This window comes from Urocampus carinirostris, chromosome 5 (assembly GCF_059441175.1).
Source record: "Urocampus carinirostris isolate Australia breed hairy pipefish chromosome 5, RoL_Ucar_1.0, whole genome shotgun sequence".
Classification (NCBI taxonomy): Eukaryota; Metazoa; Chordata; class Actinopteri; order Syngnathiformes; family Syngnathidae; genus Urocampus; species Urocampus carinirostris.
In genome coordinates this window covers 15,692,969-15,716,053 of record NC_142353.1, presented here as the reverse complement: position 1 = coordinate 15,716,053, position 23,085 = coordinate 15,692,969, and the positions used below count along the sequence as shown (strand labels likewise).

At 39.6% G+C, this 23,085-nt stretch overlaps 2 protein-coding genes across 6 annotated transcripts; one reads left to right on the top strand and one right to left on the bottom strand.

The window, feature by feature from the left end:
• The first annotated feature begins 2,961 nt into the window (after window positions 1–2,961).
• cfap73 (cilia and flagella associated protein 73) lies at window positions 2,962–15,953 on the top strand. 4 transcript variants are annotated; one of them, XM_088335051.1, is made up of 8 exons: window positions 2,962–3,031; window positions 3,152–3,286; window positions 5,085–5,177; window positions 7,728–7,973; window positions 9,440–9,541; window positions 10,528–10,749; window positions 12,457–12,615; window positions 15,705–15,953. In XM_088335051.1, exons 2-8 carry the CDS (start codon window positions 3,158–3,160, stop codon window positions 15,795–15,797), a joined length of 1,044 nt encoding a protein of 347 aa, XP_088191177.1. In that variant the 5' UTR covers window positions 2,962–3,031; window positions 3,152–3,157; the 3' UTR covers window positions 15,798–15,953. The 4 variants fall into 4 exon arrangements, with proteins under 4 accessions (XP_088191177.1, XP_088191176.1, XP_088191178.1 ...); XM_088335050.1 differs by lacking the exon at window positions 2,962–3,031 and having other exon boundaries at window positions 3,110–3,286; XM_088335052.1 differs by lacking the exons at window positions 2,962–3,031; window positions 9,440–9,541 and having other exon boundaries at window positions 3,110–3,286.
• A 3,480-nt stretch (window positions 15,954–19,433) lies between these two features.
• Window positions 19,434–23,085, bottom strand: drc10 (dynein regulatory complex subunit 10). 2 transcript variants are annotated; one of them, XM_088335941.1, is made up of 5 exons: window positions 22,923–23,085; window positions 20,810–21,485; window positions 20,509–20,730; window positions 20,353–20,424; window positions 19,434–19,998 (listed from the first exon to the last, which is right to left on the bottom strand). In XM_088335941.1, the coding sequence occupies exons 1-5, from the start codon at window positions 22,937–22,939 to the stop codon at window positions 19,702–19,704; spliced, it is 1,284 nt and encodes a 427-aa protein (XP_088192067.1). In that variant the 5' UTR covers window positions 22,940–23,085; the 3' UTR covers window positions 19,434–19,701. The 2 variants fall into 2 exon arrangements, with proteins under 2 accessions (XP_088192067.1, XP_088192066.1); XM_088335940.1 differs by lacking the exon at window positions 22,923–23,085 and adding an exon at window positions 21,564–21,719.

The following is a 23,085-nucleotide window of genomic DNA, read 5'->3' as shown; positions in this document are numbered from 1 at the left end:
TGGATATATCTATTCAAGAATTGTCACCTTTTTCCATCAACATGAAGTCCACATGCGACTGATTTAAAAGAACCTCTACCCAAAAAAACTGAAGTACCATTACCTTCTCTAGAGCGGAAAAAGAGTGATTGTTTTTCCTCCATGCCACTTGCATCAATTTACTATTTTCTGACTCTGGCAGTAAAAAGCTGTGCTGATGTTAACATGGGTGTGATGTGTCCACTTGCTCAGCCTCACACTTGGCCCATCACCTCACACAACCTGCTTTTATTATAATAGCATGCCACTGCATTAGTATTAATAAAGGACTACTACACTCTATCAACTGTGCCTAGTAAGCTCATGAAATATAAATAAGGAAGCTTCTCTGTGTGTTTTTGTTTTTCCTCTTCAATGCTATCTGGTCAGGCATGTCTTATTCCGTCAAAGCGCATTCAATGTGCGTGTATGTGCATATTTAAATTATTTTAAATGCGCGGATGCATTTTCCTGGTCGTTGTATGTAGCTTCTGTCTGCGTCATCATCCACGCCTCACCTGGTAGTTTTGATGCTAAATAACAGCACCTAACAATTCCATTACGAGGGCTGAAGGCATCGGCCTCTGTCACCTTGTTGTGTGTGTTACAACCTTGTAACTTGGGAGCGCCATACCGGCCTTGAGGTGACAACAAGTCTTGAAATATATTTTAAGCTGTTCATAAAGTTTGCCTGATTTGGTCTTGGAGATATTGTGGCAATTTTGTGTTCATGACTGCACTGTTGAAATTGAAGTGCAGCATTATGCATTTAGTTAAAATGTACCACCTAAAGAACTGTCTGAGTTTATTTCAAATGGAGCGCATTCCAATAGCTACCACAAGTACTTTTTAGTTACTTAAAATGGTCTCTTAGAACATTGTGACATTCTCATAATGTGAAATGTCAGTCTGATGTAAGCGTGTCGTGCTGCAGCGAGCTTTGAAGGAAGGTGTGATTTTAAGTGTGACTACTGCTTTAAGTGAAAAAGTCACACGTTGCATATTTGTCACACTTGTCAGTCTATGAGGGCCAGCGTCATGCGAGTCTCACGTTTGACTTCTTGTCACGTTCTAAAATAATGTTTACATAACGCTACGGATAATGTTTTGCTTTTCATGGATGGTAAGTTTATAGTTGAGTAGGCACTCAAAATAAGGAGAGGAGACATCAATTAATTTTGAACTTGCAAAAAAATATGAAAAGGACTACAAACAACCCTAAAAAAGGAAAAAAAATCCAATCTGTTCTAAAGGTCCTTCCCCGAGCCCTTTGTTCTTATCACATTTCCTAGGTTACGAACAGCAGATCAACCCTCAAGGGTGTGGATATCAAAGCATAGCCTAATGATCGGTAGATAGTGATACTGATGTAAACAGTGCATAGTAGTAAAATACCTAACATCAGTAGGCCAAAATAATGAACAACTTTGTCCAACAATAGTCAAAATAACAAAGAAGCCTGGCATCATAAGCAATATACTTTACAAGTGTACAATTGTTCCTTTAAACTTTAGTGGACACTCAAAATTAGGCAAAAATACATCAATGGATTTTGAACTTGAAAGAAGGACCTGGAGAAGGTCTCTGAGATGAGAAAATTCCATCCCTTCTTGAAGCTCTCCCCCAAGCCCCCTCTTTTTATTAAATTTTCAAGAATACATTAAAAAAATATATTCTTTTTCTTTACTAATTGTCTGCTCATGAGATAGTACAAGGAAATAAATTAAAATATTTATACTGTTTGTGTCATGATTACCGTTGTGAATCACCTGTGCCCGTTCATTTGGCGCCAACCGCTGCTGGGTCTGATTGGCTCCCTGTCCCTACTTAAACCCAGTCCTGTCAATCCCCTGTTTTCAGTCTGTGTATACAAGGCAAGCCTTTTTCGACCCTGACTCCCGCCCGTCCCGTTTTTGCTCCCGTTTGTCTCCGGCTACGACCTGTTTTGATCCTGACCACGTCTGCTCTCCCGTCCCGGCTTACGACCCATTTTTGTTCCCGACTATGTCTACTCTCCCGTTCTGGCTTTTGACTCGTTTCCGACCCCGACCATGCCTTGTACTCCCATTCCCGGCTACCGACCAGTTTTCCCGTCCCTGACACCGCCATCGCTCGCTAAGGAAGTTCCACTTCCGTGTTCGGATCACAATCCGTCTAGGAGCGCGACATGCTTCCACACCTGTGCGCAGCCCTTCCTCTTTCCTTAAATAAAACCTGTGGTAAACGTTACGCAATTGGGTCCTGTTTCTGTTCTGGTACTGACAGTTTGATGAAGCTGCTGAAGATTACAAAACAAAAATATTAAAATAAATCAAATTCAATTAAGCAAAATTCTTGCATATAACTTTGTTGATTTGAATGATTTTCTTATTTAACAACAAAATTGGAAAAAAGTTAGAACAAAGTATTATTCTTGTTAATTTTATCCGAATACAAGAGGGAAATATAGTGAAAATTAAAAAGCTGGTTGAAATGTACTCAAATTTCAAAATTCCAAAAAAGTATTATAATTAAAATAACTAACATTTGTTATATATTTAGCCATTGTGATCACAAAAATGTTATACTTTCAGTTTAGGCAACACGATAATTAAGCTTCAAAAAGCAGGAAACTGGTGCCAGGAATTAATTTTAAGATATTTTTGACAGACAGTGCGCCTCAAGATTTTTGTATTAAAAAAACTGTGTGCATTGGCTAAAAGGGTACAAAAAGATGCTTTCCTCATGAATCCTTGACGTACCAATAAGGGGTTAACAATCATGTGATTCGTTTATTTTTAAAGATAACGAACTGTAAATGTTACATTTTCACTAGAAGTCCGTAATTTAGAAATAATACGACTTAAATAAAAGTTGAAATACTGTTTTTTTAATGCACTGTTTATGGAAACACCCTTGCGACTGTCTACAGGTTACCATAGAGACAGCCGGAAATCCTTTGTGGGCTCAATGCTTATCCAAAACTTGAGACCAACGCAAACCAAAAAATCAGAGGTTTAAACTTGTAAACGGTGTGAGTATTTGACATATATAATAAATCATATGTGAGCTTCCCGCGGGATTCTTTTGACTGAAGTCGTGTGAATTACCGATGCTAATTAACGACCAGCAACTTGTGCCTTTATGTGTTAAGCGGAGCATGTCTGCGGTCGAGCGCTGCGTGGTGACAGCGGGGAGGTCTCGAGACAGGAGCGACAATTTTATCGAGTTTATGAAGCATCGCTGGGAGCTTGAACATCTCATGATCGGACTGGAGCAGCGTTTACAGGTCTGGAGCAGAACATTGAAGGAGGCAGGACTGTTGTTGGAATACGATTTTCTCTCATGCACAAGATGTAAAATACAGAACAGCACAACTCAATGTCTTTCACGTTTTGGGGAAAAAAACGTTTGAACGCCCTCAAATAAACGTTTCATTTGATGATCCATCCATCCATCCATTATCTGCACCGCTTATCCTCAGTAGAGTCGCGGGGGTGCTGGAGCCCATCCCAGAAATCATCGGGCAGTGGGCAGGGGACACCCCTGAACTGGTTGCCAGCCAATCGCAGGGCACACAGAGACAGACAAGTCCCTCGTTCATTCACACCTAGGGACAATTTGAACCGGCCAATTAACCTGACATGCATGTTTTTTGGAATGTGAGAGGAAACCGGAGTGCCCAGAGGATACCCATGCAACTACGGGGAGAACAACCAAACTCCACACAGGAGGTTCGATCTCATGACCTCAGAACTGTGCTGTACACGTGCTCACCACTGTTCCGCCGTGCTGCCCTCATTTGTTGATATTCAATTAAAAAATTAAAAAATAGCAACAATGGCATATTTTTGGCATGGACAGAGAGGACGTGTCGACACCGATATCGTGCAATCATTGTTCAGTCCTCACTAGTGGTGGGCCATCAGGGCCTGCAAGGCTTTCTCTGTTGGCCTAAATATCTGACACATCCATCTATCCATTGCCACATATCTTTATAGGGTTGTGGGATTGCTGGAGCCCATCTCAGCTATCTTGGAGCAGTGGGCATGCAGGTGACACCCTGAACTGGTTGCCAGCCAGTTGCAGAGCACACAGGGACATAAAACTCACTCGCTCATTCACACCTAGGGACAGTTTGGGCTGACCAATTAACCTGACATATGGGAGGAAAACCGGAGTGCCTGGAGTGAACCCACGCAAGCACAAGGAGAACATGCAAACTCCACATTGGAAATCTGGTAGCTGGATTTGAACCTATGACCATGAACCCATGAAGCACTAACCACTCAGCTGCCATGCCGCCCTTATCCAGAACATATGATTATGATTATATTTTGTCCATGACTTCTTGTAAATAATTCCAAATTGTCTGCCAGCTTCCTTTTATTGCTTTTCCTCTGGTGGTCCTTATTCGAGATGTGTGCTTTCACATATAAGCATTTAACCAATCACATTTCACCCATGACTTGTTGCCAGGGTCAGAAATCTACTGGGAGCCTTCACAATCAGCACTGCAGGCCGGGAGGCATAACATCAGTGTCACTAAAGCTGTTGGTTTAGCCAATGAGATTCCAAGTTGTTGAGTCAGCGCCTCACTAGCGGTTTTAGTTTCACAAACTATGAAGTATCACAGCAAAGATGAGAAGAAAAATACAGTATCCCCGTGTCCACTGCTTCTGTCAAACAGATATTTTCAACCTTAAATCAAATAAAAACTTATGCCAGAAAAACGACGGGACACGCTTGACTTTAAGCATTAGCTTCCATAGCGATAGAGAAGAACTACTTCATGGAACTGATTTTTTTGCTAGCAAAATATGGTTCTATTCCTAAATAATAAAAAAAATCTTATGAGGTCATTATTGATGTGTTATACATGTGTCACAGCCGTAGCTGCAGTAAATGGTTTATGGCCCTAAAATGATTCAGCCTACAGAAGGCCTAGATATGAATTTCACAGCCTGCCTCCAATATCACGTTTTTACTTTAAAAAATGTGCTACTTCCCCACCGAGACAAACCTACGCCCTTGTATAGCCACAATTCACACAATCACTTGTAATCTTGTGCTGTTTTTTTATCAAGAAGTTGGAGAGTTTGCGTCGATGTGCAGACGATGTACTTCAGGAAGCAAAGAAGACCAAGGAATTATTCTTGAACTTGGATTTTTCTGCAACGGTACAGTTATTTATTTCACAAAAAATCGTATTCTCCAAATAATATGTGTGACGTTCACATCCGACCATTGTCTCATCACCACTAAGAGCATTGCTTGTTGTCATTTTTTTGGCTGTAAAATACGAAAATAATTCAAAGCAGCAACATTATGTGAAAGATTAGTATCAAAGAAAAGTATTAAAATATACTGTACTACTGCATACCCGCCAACAATACCGCTTTATAGGTTCGACTACTGTACCGCGTTTCTCCCGTTGAAAACGCTATTTTAAAAACAAATCTACAGCTTCTTCGAATTTAAACGACAACATTTTTTGACTTCGTCACGGTTACCCATTGCCCTAACTTGGCCCCGCCCGTTTGGCGCCAGCTGCTGCTTGTTGCCTGATTAGCTTCCCTATTATTAAAGCTCAGTGCTCTCACTCACCTCTTGTCAGTCTGTCAACGAACCTCTCCACCCGCAAGACGTGTGGTTTGACTCTGTCCGGTATCCTGCTTGTGAATCCTGTCTGGTATCGATCCCGTCTGTCTTGTTCTGTCTGATATCTGAATCCAGTCTCCAATATCGGGTATCGATTCCCGTCTATCTCTTCCTGTTTGATATCTGACTCCAGTTTCCAGTGTCTGGTATCGATCCCGTCTGTCTCGTTCTGTCTGATATCTGAATCCAGTCTCCAATTTTGGGTATCGATTCCCGTCTATCTCTTCCTGTTTGATATCTGACTCTAGTTTCCAGTGTCCGGTATCGATCCTGTCTGTCTCGTCCTGTCTGATATCTAGCTACTGTCTCCGGTATCCGGTCTACATTCCGCCTGTCTCATCCTGTCCAATATCCTGCGCCAGTCTCCAGTATCCGGTATCGATCCCGTCTGTCTCGTCCTGTCTGATATCTGACTCCATTCTCCAGTATCCAATATCGATCCCGTCACTCTCGTCATGTCGAATATCTGACTCCAGTCTCCAGTATCTGGTATCGATCCTGTCTATCCCGTCCTGTCCGGTATCTGCTCGTGTATCTGGTATCGATCCTGGCTGTCCCGTCCTGTCCGGTATTGACCCGGTCCGTCTGATATCTGCTCATGTATCTGGTATCGATCCTGTCTGTCCCATCCTGTCCGATATCTGGTATCGATCTCGTCAGCCTCTGGCTACCTGTTTTTCCACGCCAGACCTTTGTCTTACTTCTTCCGCCCAGCGATCACCGAATCACTGGCGTTTGTGTTCACGCGCCTGACTGCCCCATTCCCGTAAAATAAAGCTTGTGTAAAAACGTTACGCATCTGGGTCCTCCTCCTGTTCTGGTTCTGACAGACTTGAGACTAATATTTTAGTCTTCGGCTGCTTTATTTTGATGTGAGACTGTCTTTGTGTGTGAATAAACTGCTCCAAGGATCTCATTAGAGTTTGTTTTAGTAAAAAGTACGAAGCACATGTTTTTTTACATTTCTATTTTTGATTTTCTTTGATATTTTGGAAATGGATTGTCAAAAGGTTGGCATTTATGTTACTGTCATACTGTGTATAATAAGCAGATAACTTGTATATACAGTAATAGTAGTTATACGCTGCCACCTACTGATATGAATGAATGTTACAGTTGATTGACCACTGGAAGAAAGCAAAGATGATAAACCATGGCGTGCTATTTTTGCAAAGTTAAAATTAGCAATTTCCTGCAGAATAATAGACTTGGCCTCACTGCTCACTAGTGTTCCCTGGCACACTGGTTGAAAAACACTACGGTATTTTAGTCACTGCTTACACTATTTGCTTGTTTTTCTAGCAAAATCGAAAATATCTGTCTATATTTCTTTGCTTAATATTATTATTACTTTGAATTTTTTTGCCTAACTGACGTCGTAAGTTCCAGCGAAAAGCAAGTGTTAAAATGCTCAAAGAAGAATACAAACTACGGAGACTTCAAGTGACCAAAAAGAACCATTATTCTTCTCATCGTTGCGCGAAGCCGTTCCAACATTTTTTACTTTTCGGACACCCGTAGAAGCAATATGGCACACAATTCTCTAGGTAGGTTCATGTTAAGTCAAATTAATAGAAATTTCTCGAGTTTTTGAAAAAAATCTACATTCATTTTATATTTCATGTATTTTTGCTCAGTATTTAACCCTCCTGTTGCCCTTGGGTCAAAATGACCCACCACTTTATTATTAGAAACACAATAAAAATTCCCTACATGATATTCTTTTTAACTTTAAATTTTATGACGTTTTCTAAGATTGGTCCAAAAAGAAGAATTTTTTTTTTATTATTCACATGTACACGTAAACTTTAAAAAGAAGTAAAAATATGTCCTTTGAAATGACAGCATCGGGAGGGGTAATTCAATATAAATATATTATTCTCAATTAATGACATTTTTACCGCAAGGGAGCACTGAATAATACACACTGTCCCTTTAAGTCCAACCCTAGCAGATAATGGATCTATTTATTATAAATTGATTGATTTTGATTTTCAATGTTTGAAATCTCATTTTTTGAAGGGAATTGAAAAAAAAACGAATATTTTTTGTGGCCCAACCTCACCCAGATCCTAGCTCCAGTGGCCACCAAGTCAATTGAGTTCGAGACCCCCGATGTAAAGGAACAAGATATGGATGAAAACATCCAAAAAACAGAGAACTGGAAAAAGGCAGCTCGTGAGGAAGCAGTTGGGTTGAAGATACTAAAGGAAGAGCACGCCAAACTGCAGCACCGAAAACAGCGGCTCCTCCATAACATGAAAAAAGGCGCTGTATATCAGGACTTCATGCAGGAGGTGCTCAAAGTCACGCAGGTAATATTATATTTCATTATACCAACTCGTTTTATTTGTTATGTTTATTTTATTTGTATTTCAATGTATATTTGCAACAGACCAAATGAGTTGAAATGAGAATTTTAGACACCCCCCTACTTATGACCATTCAACTTACGGAAAACGGTAGATACAAACCTTTTTTTCGGGATGTCGAAAAAAATATCCGGACATTGCTGTCAGATTTTGCACTTTTTTCAAAACATTACTGTAGTGCTTCTTTCCGCCGCTACCGGTGTGTGATGCTGTGAGAGCTCACCCAGCATCCACCCCGGCTTCCTGCTCCTAGTTCGTGTGTAAACATACAATACTGTATCTCCAGCGCGCAAAGAACTTTGACATTTTCAGTATGGTTGGTGTAAAGTGTAAACTGTAAAGAAAAGGCGAGCCGTTTCTTTTGAAATGAAAGAGGAAGAGGAAAGCTTGATGCGGTTAAGAAATGGTTGGATCTCTTTTTTTTCATCCACTCTTTACCATGGTGGAGGACCTCTTGAAGCCCATCTTCCAAGAGTAAGTTAAACTCAACTTTATTTATCTTTATAGAGCATATTGTTTTATGAAATGTTTATTTTTTTAGGACAAAACAATACAGGTTATTTATACAAGCCTTAAACATACTTATACAAACCTTAAACATACAAATTATAGCACTGAAGCAACTTACAAACAAATTCAACTTAGGAACGATCGTCCGGTACCTATCTGGTTCGTAAGTAGGGCAGGGTCTGTTTTTATCTGCCATCAGATAATTTTAATCAATTTATTTGGTATCTAATTTTAATTATCCAAGAAAGATAAATGTAAATATACACGTTTCCTATTGAATCATTTGCTTAGTTGAAGGAGTGATTTCTTATTTCACCAGAAAAAGTATACCCGTAAAAAAGGTTAGAAGAGCTGTGGGCCAACTACAGCCTGCAGGATATGTGCGGCCAACAGGCTTTTTCATCCGGCCAGCCAAACCAAAATATTAAAAAGAATTATTGATAATATGTATATAATGGTAAAAAAATATACTACAATTAAAAATGTGTTGATTTGGTGCCACTCTTGTCCCCAGCCGGAATCTCGAACAATAATATAGCTTGCCACATTTGTCTTTCCTGCTTTTTATTTGGTCATGTATGTATTTCATTGTGTTTCCGCAGTGCAGTGGTTAGCTCATTCGCTTAACATGCGAAAAGTCCCCGGTTTGAGACTGGGTGGAAACATTTGTTGTACTGGAGAGGAATGGGCGCCACCAGGCTGTACTTGCCCAATACACACCACAGGATATGGTGCTCCTACGACCTTAGTGGTTCAGGGATCCACCCACCCATGTATTTCATTATTAAGGCAAATTTAATTTAAAAAAAGCTGTATTTCATTTTGAGATTTTTTAAAGGGACATAATTTATTAATTTGCTTTAATTCTGAGCATTTAAAACCAATTAAATGTGTTATAGACCAGGGGTGTCAAACCGGCGGGCCGGATCAGGCACGCTAAGGGATTGAATCCGGCCCACGAGACAACGCTGAGGGAAGCGCAAGAGAAAAACGAGCTGCAGGTTGATATGTCCACTTGATGTTGTCAAAGCCAGGTGCCTCTCACAAACGCTGTACTTGTATTTCTTTCTCTTTTTCTCTCTCTCTCTCTCACTCTCCCTCACTTTCTCTCTCTTTATCCCTTTTTCTCTGAGTCTCTATCCCTCTCTCTGTATCTCTTTTTCTCTTTTCTTCCCTCTTTGTCTGTTTTTCTCTCTGTGTCTATTTACCTTCTTTTGCTCTCTCATACTCTTTTCCATTTCTCTTTCTTTTCTCTCTCCCACTCTCTCTCTCTTGATTTCCCTTTCTCTCTTTCTCCCCTTCCCTCTTTTTCTCCTTCTGTTTTCTCTCCTCCTCTCTTTCTATTTCTCTTTGGATTTTTTTCTTTCTCTCTCTTTCTTTCGCCCTCTCTCGCTATTTCTCTTTTTATCTCTTGTTTCTCACACACTCTCTCTTTTATCTCTTTCTCTCTCTCTTTTCTCTCTTTCTTTGTCCCACCCTCTCTACCTTTCTCTCCCTCTATTTCTCTTATTTCTTTCTCTCTTTTTTTTCTCTCTAATCTACGAGTCCGGCTTCCGAAAGAATGTTTGTTCCATCATCTGGCTCCCGAGTTAAAATGAGTTGGACACCCCTGTTTTAGACAAAAAAGAAATAAGAAATGTAGTGTAGATGATAGCATTTTATTTATTCATAAAAGCATGTAGTCGCTTCTATTTGAAAAATACTTTCCTCCATTTTATTTTTAATTTTTTTATTTTAGCCTGAAATGGATGTGAAAAGATACCCAAAACATTTCTTAAAATGCCCCAAACAGAGATTATCTTTTTCCTCATGCATTGCCTAAGGAACAGATACTAGACTGTCCAGCCTTTTTGCCAAATTATTTTACCCGATATGGCCAGCAAATCAAAATATTTGGGTACTGTACTTTGTGCTGCACTTACAACAATTTGCAATTTAGCTCATGAAATTCAATTTTCGCCGGTGTTGTGTTCGTGCGTGTTGACAGTTTGAAGACGAAGCATCCCTGGCGGGTCATCTGGAGAACCTTCTCCACGTCAGGGAGAAGCTCTGCCTGAAGCGAAAGTTGGCTGAAGAGCAGGTGGACGTGTGGAGGAAAGCCCTTCTGACCTTTAATAGCCAACATCACTTGCTGCTTCTGCGCCGGGGAAACCAGCTAGCACATCTGCAACAGGAACTGGACCGAGCACAACCTGAAGTGGAGAGCTGGGTAAGAGAAGAAGATCCTAATGGGGGAATGTTTAGGTCAGCCATGTAAAACATGCGGCCCGTGTGCCGTATCTGGCCAGTTGGATGATTCAATCCAGCCCGCAATAGATTTCTGTCAAAAAATAGATGCGACCTCTGGGTCAATGGTCTCCAACTTTTCTTAAGTTCAGAGCTTCTTTTTTTTATTAATCAATGAATTAATTAATTGACGCAAAGGGTAAAGAGCTTGATATGCATTTCTACATAACAATTTTTGTTATCACTGTGTCGTTATGTCATTTACATGGTAATTTTTGGACGTCATGTTAAATAGACTATAGCAGGGGTGGCGAACAAGTATGGCACGAAGAGCCGAAATTTTTAACCGTGAGAGTCAAAGAGCCACACCACGCACTGACCCACATTAGACGTAACCTACGCAGATGATTGGCAGTCAGTTGTGTCTGGACCAGCTTAAAGACAACAAATCTGCCAAATTCATTTCGAAATATTATTTATTATTTGTTATAAAACTCTGATGGATTTAAGTGTGTTTTAGAGGGGAAAAAAACTAAACATGAAACGAGGTAAAGAGCCACAGTACGTAGAAAATTTGATGGGGCAATAAGCCGCATTCTTATTGGCCAAGAGCCGCATTACTACAAAATCACAATGACCCATCACTGGTGGAGTACATAATAGAACAGGTGTCCATGGGCACCATGTTGAAGACCCCTTCTCTAGGTCATTTTTATCAAGAGTTATGATTTTTTTAAATCAATGCAAACCAAATGTTCTCTCCAGCCACTAGAGAACAGTTTTTATAGCGTGGTGAGTTGGTTCAGGTATGAAACTAAATTAGCTCAACAGTAAAAATGTAACACATTTAATGCCAAAGATGAAAATCTTTTACCCCATTTTGAATAAATGTTTAAAAAAGATCCCTCGTCATCTATGATTATGATATGCAGGGTAGGTTACTAATTTAGGCTGAAAGCAGGGTTTGTAGGTGCTTGAAATCCTTGAAAATGCTTGAATTGTGTTTTCCATGATGTACTTGACTTTTGCGTGAAGTACTTGTACATGATTGAAGTTGTTGTCATGTTTCACGAGTCGACTTAAAAATGATGATGACACTGCTCTCTGGTGACTTCCTTTTGCCATTGCATTTCTTACCTCGTCATTAACGGCAGCTGTTATTAGTTTGTATGGGATTGTCCTATAAAGCGTCATCGCCCCCTAGGGGTCGCGTCCAATAGAGCACCGAAAGAGGCACTATGAAAAGTGTAGTAGTGTCAAGATCACTTCCAACTGAAAATGCTAAGCTACATATTACAATGATTTTACTGACTATATAGGGAGAGATTTGTCTCAGAATATTTGCACACTGAATATTTTTGTGATTTACTCAAAGTCTAAAGATTATGTCTTGATAAATGCACAGGCAAGATTAAAAATGGCATATGTAAATTGCAGATATATTTGTTGATCTGCACACTGGATTTTTTTCTTTGAATGGTACTGGAGAAATTTAAAAATTGGCTTGGAAAGTCTTGAAAAAGTGCTTGAATTTGTCCATGAAAAAGGTGTACGAACCCAGTAAATGAGAAAGCTAAAAATTTGGAGTTGACATTCTTTTACCAATTCGGCAGAAAGTCTGGATTCGGCCCCAGAGCCAAACTGAGTTTGACATTCCTGATTTTGGTGGTTCATTGTGATCTTCATATAGGAGACAAAATGGAAACACATTCAGAAGACTGCAGCCAAGGAAACGCTCCTGTTGGGACTGATCAAGATGGCGGCACTCAACCTGTACGAGTTGACGGGCGGGGATGTGGATGGAGAGAAAGGCGTCCCTCTTGAGGACACAGACACACAACTGGATAAGGTTTGGGCCCTGACAAGTGTTAGATAGAGATAGATAGATAGATAGATAGATAGATAGATAGATAGATAGATAGATAGATAGATAGATAGATAGATAGATAGATAGATAGATAGATAGATAGATAGATAGATAGATAGATAGATAGATAGATAGATAGATAGATAGATAGATAGATAGATAGATAGATAGATAGATAGATAGATAGATAGATAGATAGATAGATAGATAGATAGATAGATAGATAGATAGATAGATAGATAGATAGATAGATAGATAGATAGATAGATAGATAGATACTTTATTCATCCTCGAAGGGAAATTCACATTTCCAGCAGCTGAGAACAATACAATAATAAAGCAAAAAGAATACAATATACAATTACCCAGTGTGACGTGCAAATGCCTACTGTAGCGTGTTATATAGAATAACTAAATAGTGCTACACAGAATACATATTGTAATAAGATTCGGTAATATGCAATGTAGGTGGTGTGGTTTACTGTGGGCTTTTACTCTGCCGGGTAGAGTTAAAGAGCCTCATGGCATGAGGAAGAAAAGATCTCTTCAGTCTGTCCGTAGTACAAGACAGTGACAGCAGTCTGTCGCTGAAACTGCTCTTCTGTCTGGAGATAATGCTGTGTAGTGGATGCGATGGATTGTCCATGATTGACCGCAGCTTTTCCAGTGCCTGTCTCTCAGCTACTGTTGTTAGGCTGTCCAGCTCTTTGCCCACAACAGAGCTCGCTTTCCTAGCCAGTTTATTGAGACGAGAGGCATCCTTCTTCTTGACGGTGCCTCCCCAACACGCTGTCGCATAGAAGAGGGCGCTTGCCACCACTACTGTCTCATAGAAGATTTTCAGGAGCTTTTTGCAGATTTTGAAGGAGGCCAGCCTTCTGAGGAAGTAAAGTCGGCTTTGCCCTTTCTTACATAGAGCTTCTGTGTTGGTAGTCCAGTCCAGTTTGTTGTCCAGCTGCACACCCAGGTATTTGTAGGTCTGGACAAATTCTACACATTCTCCTTTGATGGTTACAGGAACCGGGTGAGTTCTGGTTCTCCTGAAGTCCACCACCATCTCCCTGGTCTTGGTGGTGTTCAGGTGCAGGTGGTTTGCGTCGCTCCAACGGACAAAGTCCTGAATCAATTTCCTGTACTCCTCCTCCTGCCCATTTCTGATACATCCCACGATCGCAGTGTCGTCGGCAAACTTTTGCACATGGCAGGACTCAAAATTGTACTTAAAGTCCGATGTATATAGAGTGAATAGGAACGGAGAGAGCACGGTCCCCTGCGGAGATCCTGTGCTGCTAACCACAGTGTCCACGGTCCCCTGCGGAGATCCTGTGCTGCTAACCACAGTGTCCGATGTACAGCCCCCCTGTTTCACATACTGGGGTCTGCCTGTCAGGTAGTCAGTAATCCATTCTATAAGGTGTGAGCTAACTCCCATCTCTGTCAGTTTCCTACTCAGTAGCAGAGGCTGTATGGTATTGAAGGCACTGGAGAAGTCCAAAAATGTAATCCTCACAGCCCCCTTAGCCCTATCCAGGTGAGAGAGGGATCGGTGTAACATGTATACTATAGCATCCTCCACTCCCACCTTCTCCTGGTAAGCAAATTGCAGTGGGTCGATGGCGTGACGGACCTGTAGCCTCAGGGGGTGCAGCAGCAACCGCTCCATGGTTTTCATCACATGTGATGTCAGGGCGACCGGCCTGAAGTCGTTGAGTTCCTCAGGTCTTGATTTTTTTGGGACTGGGATGATGCAGGATGTTTTCCACAGCTGAGGGACCCTCCCCTGTTCAAGGCTCAGGTTGAAGATGCGCTGTAGAGGGTCTCCCAGCTCAGACACACAGGCTTTCAGCAGTCGGGGGGATACTCCATCTGGACCAGCTGCCTTGCTGGTTCGCAGCCTTCTCAGCTCTCCACACACCTGGGCTGCAGTTATTTTTAGTGGGGGGATGTCTTCAATGCTAGTGTCCAGAGGGGGAGGGGGAAGGACAGCTGCAGTACTCAGGGGTGAGGATGAGGCGGAGTGGTCAAACCTGTTGACCACTGTGCCTGTGCCTGTGTCAAACCTGTTGCCTGTGTTAGGCACGTTACTGAAAAAAAGTAATTAGTTACATTTACTAGTTACTTTATTTAAAAGTAATAGCATTACCCCCCTAGTTTAGTGAAGGCCAATTAACTATTTAGTTAGAAATTATCGTATATAATCACATTGGAGCCGCCCTCCTACAACTGCTTAGAAATAGCCACATAGATAACAAAATACAAGAAAATGTGTGCACCCACCTGTGGAGGTGGCGAACCATTCATATTACATGGCTTGTGCAATCTTGAGAGCTTGCAAATGATCACAGCCGAGACACTCCATATCCATTTTGTACCGTCCAACACGTTTTCTTTCTTTTTCTCCAGGCATGGTGTATTGCAAAAATAATTTTACAAATAAAAAGACCCAAATTCAGCACCCTTTTACGTTGATTCTATGCTCACATTTGCCCAGTTGATTTTGTTGTTCCTGTATAAGCCACGCCCATCACCACGTGTTACCTACCATTCACTACTGTTGACACACAACCAAATATGCACATATAAATTGATGCCCTCATTTCAGTTTTTTATTTTATGGTTGAAAATTTGGCTTGCATGTAAGTATAGACGGTAGGGAGGTTATCAGAATATCAGTAGGGAGAAATTACGCATTCACAAATTCTGTGCTTGAGACGTATTTTGTAGGTCATATAAACGTGTTCACTTTCTAATTTTTTATATTCTTTGTTGTGTTGCTGAAAAATTGAGGGTTACATATTACATTATGAGCGAAGGAAGAATCGTTAAAGAACAGATGCCATTTTATTTCATGGTCTCCTTATAAAAAGAAGCGGTGTAACACACCATGTTATGACCACAGTCGAGTTACAATATGTTACTAAAAAAGCGTTACAGTACTCATTACCGAGAATAGTAATTGCGTTCCGGGAACGCGTTTCTTAGTAACGTTTTACACCCAACACAGGCCCTGACAGATGAGCTATGGAACTAGGTGGAAAATCATCTCAACGCATCTGTTTTCTGCTTTGTAGATCAAGATGTTCCTTCAGGACCAAAAGGATTTTGTAAGAATACTGCAAATCGACTCAAACAGATATGATGAAGAAAACACTATTACCACATAACACCACCAGGCTGTACTTGCCCAGGACACACCACAGGAAATGGTGCTCCTTTGACCCTCGTGGTTAAGGGATCCAAACACCCACCCAACCCCCACTATTGGTACCAAAATGTAATGGTGTAAATTGTGCCATTCAATAAATGACTTGTGTGTTAAACTGCCTCAATTTTATTTATATTACTGAAAACATTTTCATTATGGGGCAAGATTTTCAAAGAAAACAAGTTCAATAATATAATTAATGGTGATTATTTTGTTTTTAAAAAAAGAGTTGACATGAGCTCATGTATTCTAAGCAATGTTAGGAAGTAATGAATCACATGACTAATTTTAACTTGATTTAGATAGAACCTTCCTGAGATTTCGATTTCATAAAATAATCCCTTGCTCGTCTCACAATCACATAAGGCGATATTCGCAGTTGACTGATTCCTGGGGGGATTCCCTCCAAGCCTTGGCCAAGCTACACAACCCAAAACATTTTTTTAATCAACATGACATGCGCTGGAAAAAACAGTTCAGTTTGATCAGAGACAAAATTATTATCATAAATTGACGGTAGTCAGAATAAGTTCTAATGAAAGTGTGTGTTTTAGTTGCATCATTATGATTTCTTAACGTTAGTTTTAATAAACAGTTTTATATTTTTGCATATATCCCCTGACCTTTAGTTACCTTTTAAAATTATAAGTGTGCTAAATAATACGTTCATCAAGCTGATCTTGGAAAAAAAAAAATTAAATCAATGCAAACCAAATGTTCTCTCCAGCCACTAAAGAACAGTTTTTATAGCGTGTTGAGTTGGTTCAGGTATAAAACTGAATTCACTCAACAGTAAAAATTTAACACATTTAATGCCAAAGATGAAAATCTTTTTTCCCCATTGTGAATAAATGTGTTTTAAAAAGATCCCTCGTCATCTATGATTATGATATGAAGGGTAGGTTACTAATTTAGGCTGAATTCAGGGTTTGTAGGTGCTTGAGATCCTTGAAAATGCTTGAATTTCAACAGTGTGTTTTCCGTAATGTAGTTGAACTTTGCGTGAAGTACTTGTAAATGCTTGAAGTTGTTGTCATTTTTCATGGGTCGACTTAAAAATGATGATGACACTGCTCTCCGGTGACTTCCTTTTGCCATTGCATTTCTTACCTCGTTATCAACGGCAGCTGTTATTAGTTTGTATGGGATTGCCCTATAAAGCTTCATCGCCCCCTAGGGGTTGCGTCCAATAGAGCACCCAAAAGGGCACTATGAAAAGTGTAGTAGTGTCAAGATCACTTCCAAATGAAAATGTAAGCTACATATTACCATGATTTTACTGACACTATATAGGGAGAAATTTGTCTCAGAATATTTGCACACTGAATATTTTTGCTATTTACTCAAAGTCTAAAGATTATGTCTTGATAAATGAAGATATTAAAACTAATGTGAAGAAATCATAATGATCCAACTAAAACACACACTTTCATTAGAACTTATTTTGACTACCGACAAATTTTGATAATAATTTTGTCTCTGATCAAATGAGCTAAATAATTTGTTCATCGAGCTGATCTTGGAAAAAACATGAATTAGTGCAATGAACGATGAAGATATTTGATAATGTCAAGATTCTGGGTATGTTATGTAAAGTGATTTATTTTCATATGCCTTTTAAGTAGTGTAGTACAGTATATTCGGGGCAGAGCATTACAAAGGTTACATGACACCATTCGCATTCTTGTACTGTCACCATGTGGTCAACAAAAAAACAGCAACGACTGCATGGCCTGATCATTTTCCATCCAGCAAGACAGTCTAAATGGACTATGCAAAGTCAGTAACTGCATGAAACGCGTTATCAGGAATATACAAACGTATTTTTACTGGGTTGTTTTCCCCCAAAACATCCTGGGATTTTCTTTAATCAAATTTTAAAACGGCTTAATGTTTTGACAAGGCTTATTGTGTTTAACATTGTATTTTTGTGGTCTGTATTTAGTCTATAGACTATTAATATTGAAGTAAAATGAATGCAACAATTTTGGGGACATTTTGTTAGCTGACTGATTCATAAATTTTGACAACATATTTCTTAAGAAAGGATTTAAATTCAAATCAGAGGGTTGGGTCAGAAACGGCATTCAGTGGAAAAACACATACAACCCACCGCAGTGACTTTCTGTGGTGAGCTCTAACAAGGAAGTTAGGGCCACGTATTATACTCGGAGAAAAAAAAATATATATATATATTTGTTATACTTATGGATAGTTGTTAACCCAATTTTCGATCAAAATCATGACTTTTGCATTTAAAGAAAATCCCATAATATTAAACACGCAAAATATGAGGAAATAGTGCACGTGTTTTGCTTAAACCTGTATGTATTTTATCTATACTATTATTATTTTACGATGATGACATTCCTGTCTTTGTCATCTGAGCTGTGACATCATCAGAGGAACACCAGGACGCTAGCCGGTCAGGAGCCATATTGTTTATATGTTAATTAGTCATAGACTTAACTAATGATTTAAGCAAAGTTTTGGTAGTTTTTGTGGAGAATGTATAGGTAATGTATATAACGAAATTGTGAATATGCTTGATTGCTGTTAAGATTGTCGAGAAGGGTTGTTCAAACCTCACATTGTTTGTTTGCTGCTATTAGTGTCAATAAATTTGTTCAAACCAAATCGGGACTGGTCAACGGAAGGCGGACAACCAAAAAACACTAAGAAGCCAGGCTATCCTGGAACCAACAGTGAAAGCACCAATAGCTACGGCGATAAACGCACAGCCGCCTGGGACTAAACCAATGGAGACGGCAAAACTGGGGCTAACGCCCGGATAGCCGCCAAACAACACAAAGTGGGCAGCCAATTAGTGCCAACCGAGAGCAAACAAACCAGGAAAGCCCTCGGCAGTCCTGACATCCACTGGGAATTAGCTGAACAAAATTATATTATAAAAACAAAACGAAAGGCCAAAATTGCTTACCCAAAAAGGAGACGAAGACAGGTTAAGTAAAGTTCCAATTTCTCCAAGCAGAAATGAGCAGTATGCAATCGCTGATCACTACAATCCTTGTCTGTTGTGCTAATGGGATTTGCCATTTGGAAATGTTTGTGTTCCTTCAATTATGTCACAGCTAAACACCAAACAAGCCAGATAGGTCAACTTTGAGACTATTTCTCGAGTACTCGACGCGTGGAATATTTTGCAACATATTTTCATAATTGTGGGGAGGAAGACTACACATTTCCATGCCTTATTGAAAAAAAATCTATTTGATAATACCTGGTCAGGCCAAGTCATGTTTATTTGTGATGCCCTTAATCACAAGGAGTCTCAATCGGCTGCACAGACAACAAATTATTGCAAACTACAGACTACACCATTCCCTGAAAACCTACATGAGGGCAAGGAAAAACTAAAAATCTCAACATAAGGAAAATGAAGAAACCTTGAGAAGGGACAGCACATGAGGTAATCCCCCTTCCAGGATGACCAGGCTGCAATGGATGTTGCAATAACAAATAATACACAGATATTGTCAACATGGAATATAGGTCATTCATATGCTATAGAATAGAAGTGTGTTTTAAGCCTGGATTTAAATACCTTTAAGAAATACCCATTTAGAATAGAATATAGAGTAGAATATACCTTTATTAACATTGAAACAAAATGGGTTGAACATATTGTGACAACGAAATCGAACACTGCACTCCAGGTCCACATTTGGTTCCCGGACTAAATTTGCAATTTGTGTTAAGTTTGCAGTTTGACACAAATTGGGTCACTTCTGACCCAGCAATTTGAAGGTGTATGATTAAAATGTGACAACATGAGTCTCTACAAATGCAAGTGAAACCTTGAAAAAAATCCTTTACAGAATGTTTTGATTTCAAAAGTTAGTCTACTTCTTTTTCTTGCCTTTACCCTTGCCTTTACCTTTACCCTTGCCCTTTTTACCCTTCTTAGGAGGCACAATAGGGTTCTCCAACAACATCTTGCGGGTGCAGTAGCCCCTCCACCATGACTGACAATGAAGAGCAACCTTAAGCTTCAATCTAGCGACTCGTTTCTCTTCCTCCACACGACGCTTCTCCATGATGCGGTTGTACTCCTGCTCTAGGTCAGCGTAAGGCTTTTCCAGTTGTTCACGTTCCCCTTCCTCCCTCTCAAGATCCATTTGGCATAGTTCCAGATCAGTCTGAGAGAAGAAGACAGTTTGTCAAGCAGATTTGATACATTTATGGATTTTTTTTGAACATGTTGATGTTGTCTACTCATGAAAAACCTCACGACTTGAGTTTTTTTTAAACACAGGTTAAAAGCTATCCATGTATGTTTACTGTTCTTAAGCATAACGTTAATGTCTGAAATTAATTTCAGTGAATAAAGATGGCTTGAAATACAATAGGTTTATAAAACAAGCAATGCAATGGAACTTTATTTTAAAGCACCACTATTTTAATTTTCGGGTACTGTGACCAATACAGATAATACTCCTTGGATACAGTTTAAAGAAGTTACATGAAACAACAAACGTTTTGATAGTTTGTACCTGGTGCTCTTGGATTTCATCATCAAATTTCTGGAGCAAGTACTCAATTTCCATCTCTACGTTTTCATTTATCTGCAAAAAGGGAAAAAAACATTGGATTTTATTTCATCACTGCCACATACGCAATGTCATTAAATGATCTTCAAGAGGTTGTACCTCTTGGAGCGTTTTCTCCCCCTCTCTGAATTTCAGTGTAGAAGTGACGAGGCGGATGTTGAGTCGGTCTAATTCCTGCTGGATGGTTGTTTGCTTCACCTGGGAGGTCTTAATAAGGGCCTGGCACTTTTCGTCAGCCAGAACCTCCCAGTCCACCACTTCTATCTGGTTCTCCTTAAGACGACGCTCCAGAACTTCGATTTCATCTTTCTTCTCGGAAATCTAAAAGAAAAAGTTGAGTTATTTTAATGAATCCTTAATGACTACTTTGGACACGCCACGTGGTAACTGAAGTGCTCACCTCAACATCTTTTTGTATAATAGCTACAGCCGTTTCTTCTAGTTTGACAATGAGTTCGGTGTCAGGTGCCACCGTCTCAAGTGCTAAAAGTATTTCCTCTTCTGGGGTGGTCTGCAACCTCTCTATCATATGCACTTGAAATTTCTTCAGGCCTTCAATGAGCGTGTATTCAGTCTCTCCGATTTCCACGCCAACCTCCGGTTTGAAACCTGAAATAACATCGGGGTGGGCACGGAACAAACGGAACAAATCTCTGACAGAGTATTTGTAATCTCTCTCTAGCTGTGCCTTCCTCTTTCTTCTGGCGCTTTCTTCTCCTGCCTGTCCATCTTTTATTACCTTGAAGTCACTTGAGGTTTCCACCTTTTCGGTTAATGTATAATGCACTTCAAGAATTTTATTGAGCTCCTCTTGCACGTCAACACACGGGGAGAAGAATTGTCGAACGGTGTTCAGCGATGCAGCTATCTCTAATTGACCAATGCAGGCTTCCAGAATGTTCGCGACGGTTTGAGCTTCAGGGGAGAGGAGCCTCTGCTGTGGCACCTCATTGGCAAGAGCAGCCTCCCAATCCTCATCTTGCTGTTGACTGGGGGATAAGAGTGGAGGGGAGCCTCCCTCTATCAGCTGAACATCAGATGTCAAGTTCTCAAAGGTTTCGCTGGCAAAAGTGTCACTGGTGAGAAAAAACAAGAGGATTTGAGGGCATTGCTTACGGATAGATTGAAATGACAGCGCCTGCTGGTTCGATTACGTCACATAATCCATGTTGAAATGCATTTTTCTCAGAGGTAAGATCGGGCCTAGAAAATCCAGCCCGACCTTATCCAGGCCCGCGGGTATTAAAGCCCGACCAAGCCCGAGCCTGACCAATAAACTTCATTTGCAGGACTGAGCCTAAAGCAGACCAGAAATTTCATTTGTGAGGACTTAAGAAGAGGAGAGATGATTTATGATAACTTATTAAAACTTGTCTTTAGTAAAGAAATCCAAGTTAAACAAGACTGTATAAATATTTACTCCGTTTACATTCATGTGTCTGTAAAGTTTACATTAACCTACAATTTTCCATCATTCACAGATTTTTTATTAAAGTTGATGGGAAATTTTAAAAACATTTTTAAGGCCGTTTGTCATTTTGACGGGTTGAAAATTGGGCCATAAACCACAGCAGAAGTATGTCTTTAAGAATATAGCGCAGCACTTTAAGATAGAGAGAGAGGCAGAGAAACAATTAGGAACAATGACGGCTGGATAATTTAAAAGAAAGGCAGAGAGAGATAAGTCCAGCCCAACCCGAACAAAATGACATTTTAACCCTGGGCTTAAGAGCTCACCTTCGACTCAGAACCGCTCATGGCGACGTCACTTAATCAATTCTCAAATATATTTTTCTGCATGTGTTCAACAATGTTTATTGCATTGTGCTCAAGCACCCCCAAAAATTATAGCATTTTTGAAACATGTTTTTCCCCTTAATAAAGGACTAATCAGTTAGCCACATTCTTATCATATTTTGATGTATTATCAATAAACTATTTACCATTTAAAAAGTTAGTAATCAATACTGATTTTTATGATACTGAATTCTTATCTTCTTGGGAATAAAATAGCTGGTGTTTGAGAATAGAGAAGTAGATTCTTTATTTATTATTTTATTATGTATTACTTATTTAAATGAGTGAATTAATATTTTCAATGACTGAAAGTTGTTTGTTAGTGGAAAGGGAGAGAGATAAATAACTTATTAGACTCTAATAAGTCCCATGCTTCTTCTTCTGCATGTGTATGTGTGTACTCTATTAGAAATAAATGATATAAAACTGGGCATGGCATTGTAATAATCTTAATGCTAACCACAAAGTGCCATGTGATGTTAAAAAAGTATTATTATTGTTATTATTATCATTATTATTATATTTATTACTACTACATATTCCATTGATTGTATTCTTTAACCCATGCCCGTTTGTTAGGTCTTTTACTTTCATGTCGTGCAGAATTTACCCCCTGGTTCGCAATTTAGATAAATAAATCCATACTGACAACATTTACCCAACAAAAAGCACCGGAATATGATTTCTCCATGACTGAAAATGAGAAATGCACTTACTTCGCGTCCCCAAACATGTTTACTGTTGCTAGGTAACAATCAACAACGGCAGCCGAATGGAATTTAAGATTTTTTGTTTGTTTGTTTTATAAAAAAATAAAATACGCCATTATTGATTATATGTATCTTAAATTGCAAATTGCATAAAAAATATGGGGGAAAC

Excerpts from the sequence above, each read along its gene's own strand:
- cfap73 (XM_088335050.1), top strand. The coding sequence starts at position 3,110 with ATGCTAATTAACGACCAGCAACTTGTGCCTTTATGTGTTAAGCGGAGC. Across the intron at positions 7,974-9,439 it reads AGGTGCTCAAAGTCACGCAG|ACCAGGGGTGTCAAACCGGC; the intron begins GTAATATTATAT and ends AATGTGTTATAG. Across the intron at positions 12,616-15,704 it reads CAGACACACAACTGGATAAG|ATCAAGATGTTCCTTCAGGA; the intron begins GTTTGGGCCCTG and ends TCTGCTTTGTAG.
- drc10 (XM_088335940.1), bottom strand. The coding sequence starts at position 21,589 with ATGCATTTCAACATGGATTATGTGAC. Across the intron at positions 21,486-21,563 it reads TTCAACATGGATTATGTGAC|TGACACTTTTGCCAGCGAAA; the intron begins GTAATCGAACCA and ends TTTTCTCACCAG. Across the intron at positions 20,731-20,809 it reads TTATACAAAAAGATGTTGAG|ATTTCCGAGAAGAAAGATGA; the intron begins GTGAGCACTTCA and ends TTTTTCTTTTAG.